This window comes from Ailuropoda melanoleuca, unplaced genomic scaffold (genome assembly GCF_002007445.2).
Source record: "Ailuropoda melanoleuca isolate Jingjing unplaced genomic scaffold, ASM200744v2 unplaced-scaffold56803, whole genome shotgun sequence".
NCBI lineage: Eukaryota > Metazoa > Chordata > Mammalia > Carnivora > Ursidae > Ailuropoda > Ailuropoda melanoleuca.
The window spans coordinates 1-859 of record NW_023230285.1 but is presented as its reverse complement, the minus strand read 5'-3'; the positions used below and the strand labels follow the sequence as shown (position 1 = coordinate 859).

The 859-nt window shown below is 40.0% G+C and overlaps 1 protein-coding gene across 1 annotated transcript; it reads left to right on the top strand.

Annotated features, from left to right (window-relative positions):
• Positions 1-25: 25 nt before the first annotated feature.
• LOC117799760 (phosphorylase b kinase regulatory subunit beta-like) lies at positions 26-742 on the top strand. The gene is made up of 2 exons (XM_034652259.1): positions 26-371; positions 457-742. The coding sequence occupies exons 1-2, from the start codon at positions 268-270 to the stop codon at positions 632-634; spliced, it is 282 nt and encodes a 93-aa protein (XP_034508150.1). The 5' UTR covers positions 26-267; the 3' UTR covers positions 635-742.
• Positions 743-859: the final 117 nt, after the last annotated feature.

Below are 859 nucleotides of genomic sequence, written 5' to 3'. Positions count from 1 at the left end.
TAGCTTAAAAATAAATGCCCACAAGTCTCAGAACAGAGAGAAAATACAGTTCATCTCATGTTGACTTTCCTATTTATTATGACCCATGAACTTGTAGCGTGATTTATATGTTCTTTTTAAGAGGGTTTTGTTGTATATGAAAACCTGTCTGATTTTAGAATGCTCATTTAAGAAATTAAGAATTGTGTGTACTTTTCTAAGTAAACTTTTTTTGAGTATTCCATGCTTACAGAAATGTATATGCACAGATCATAAGTGTGTGGCTTCATGAATTTAAAAGTTGTGAATTTTTTCTCAATCACATTTCAGACGCTAATATCTGGAGCCGTAGTAGAACAGCTTGACTTCCTACGGATCAGTGACACAGAAGAGTAAGCCCTCTGGGTTATTATTAGGAGAGCAGGAGACTAGAATTAGAAATGCAGGGAATCTAAAACTTTGTCTTCTAATTTCTAGGCTTCCAGAATTCAATAGTTTTGAGGAACTAGAACTTCCCAAGCATTCAAAAGTCAAACGACAAAGCAGTACCCCCAGTGCGCCTGAACTGGAACAGCAACCAGATATCGCCGTTACTGAATGGAAAAACAAGCCCACCCACGAAGTTCTTCAAAAACTGAATGTGAGGAAGTTGTAATTCCCACATGGCTCCAAGTGAGGCTTTCAGAGCAGGAATTCTCAGGGCCAAGCCATATTTCTTTTGTCCTCTCAGAGAAGGTAGATGAAAGTGCCTGGAGGTGGACGGCCTCTCTATGGTAAAGGCAGTAATGAGAGGCTGTTCTCATGGTCTCACATAGCGTGGATGTCCTAAAGATGCTTAGGGAGTGTGGATGATTTGGGTTGCCTTGGGTGCGAAGGTATT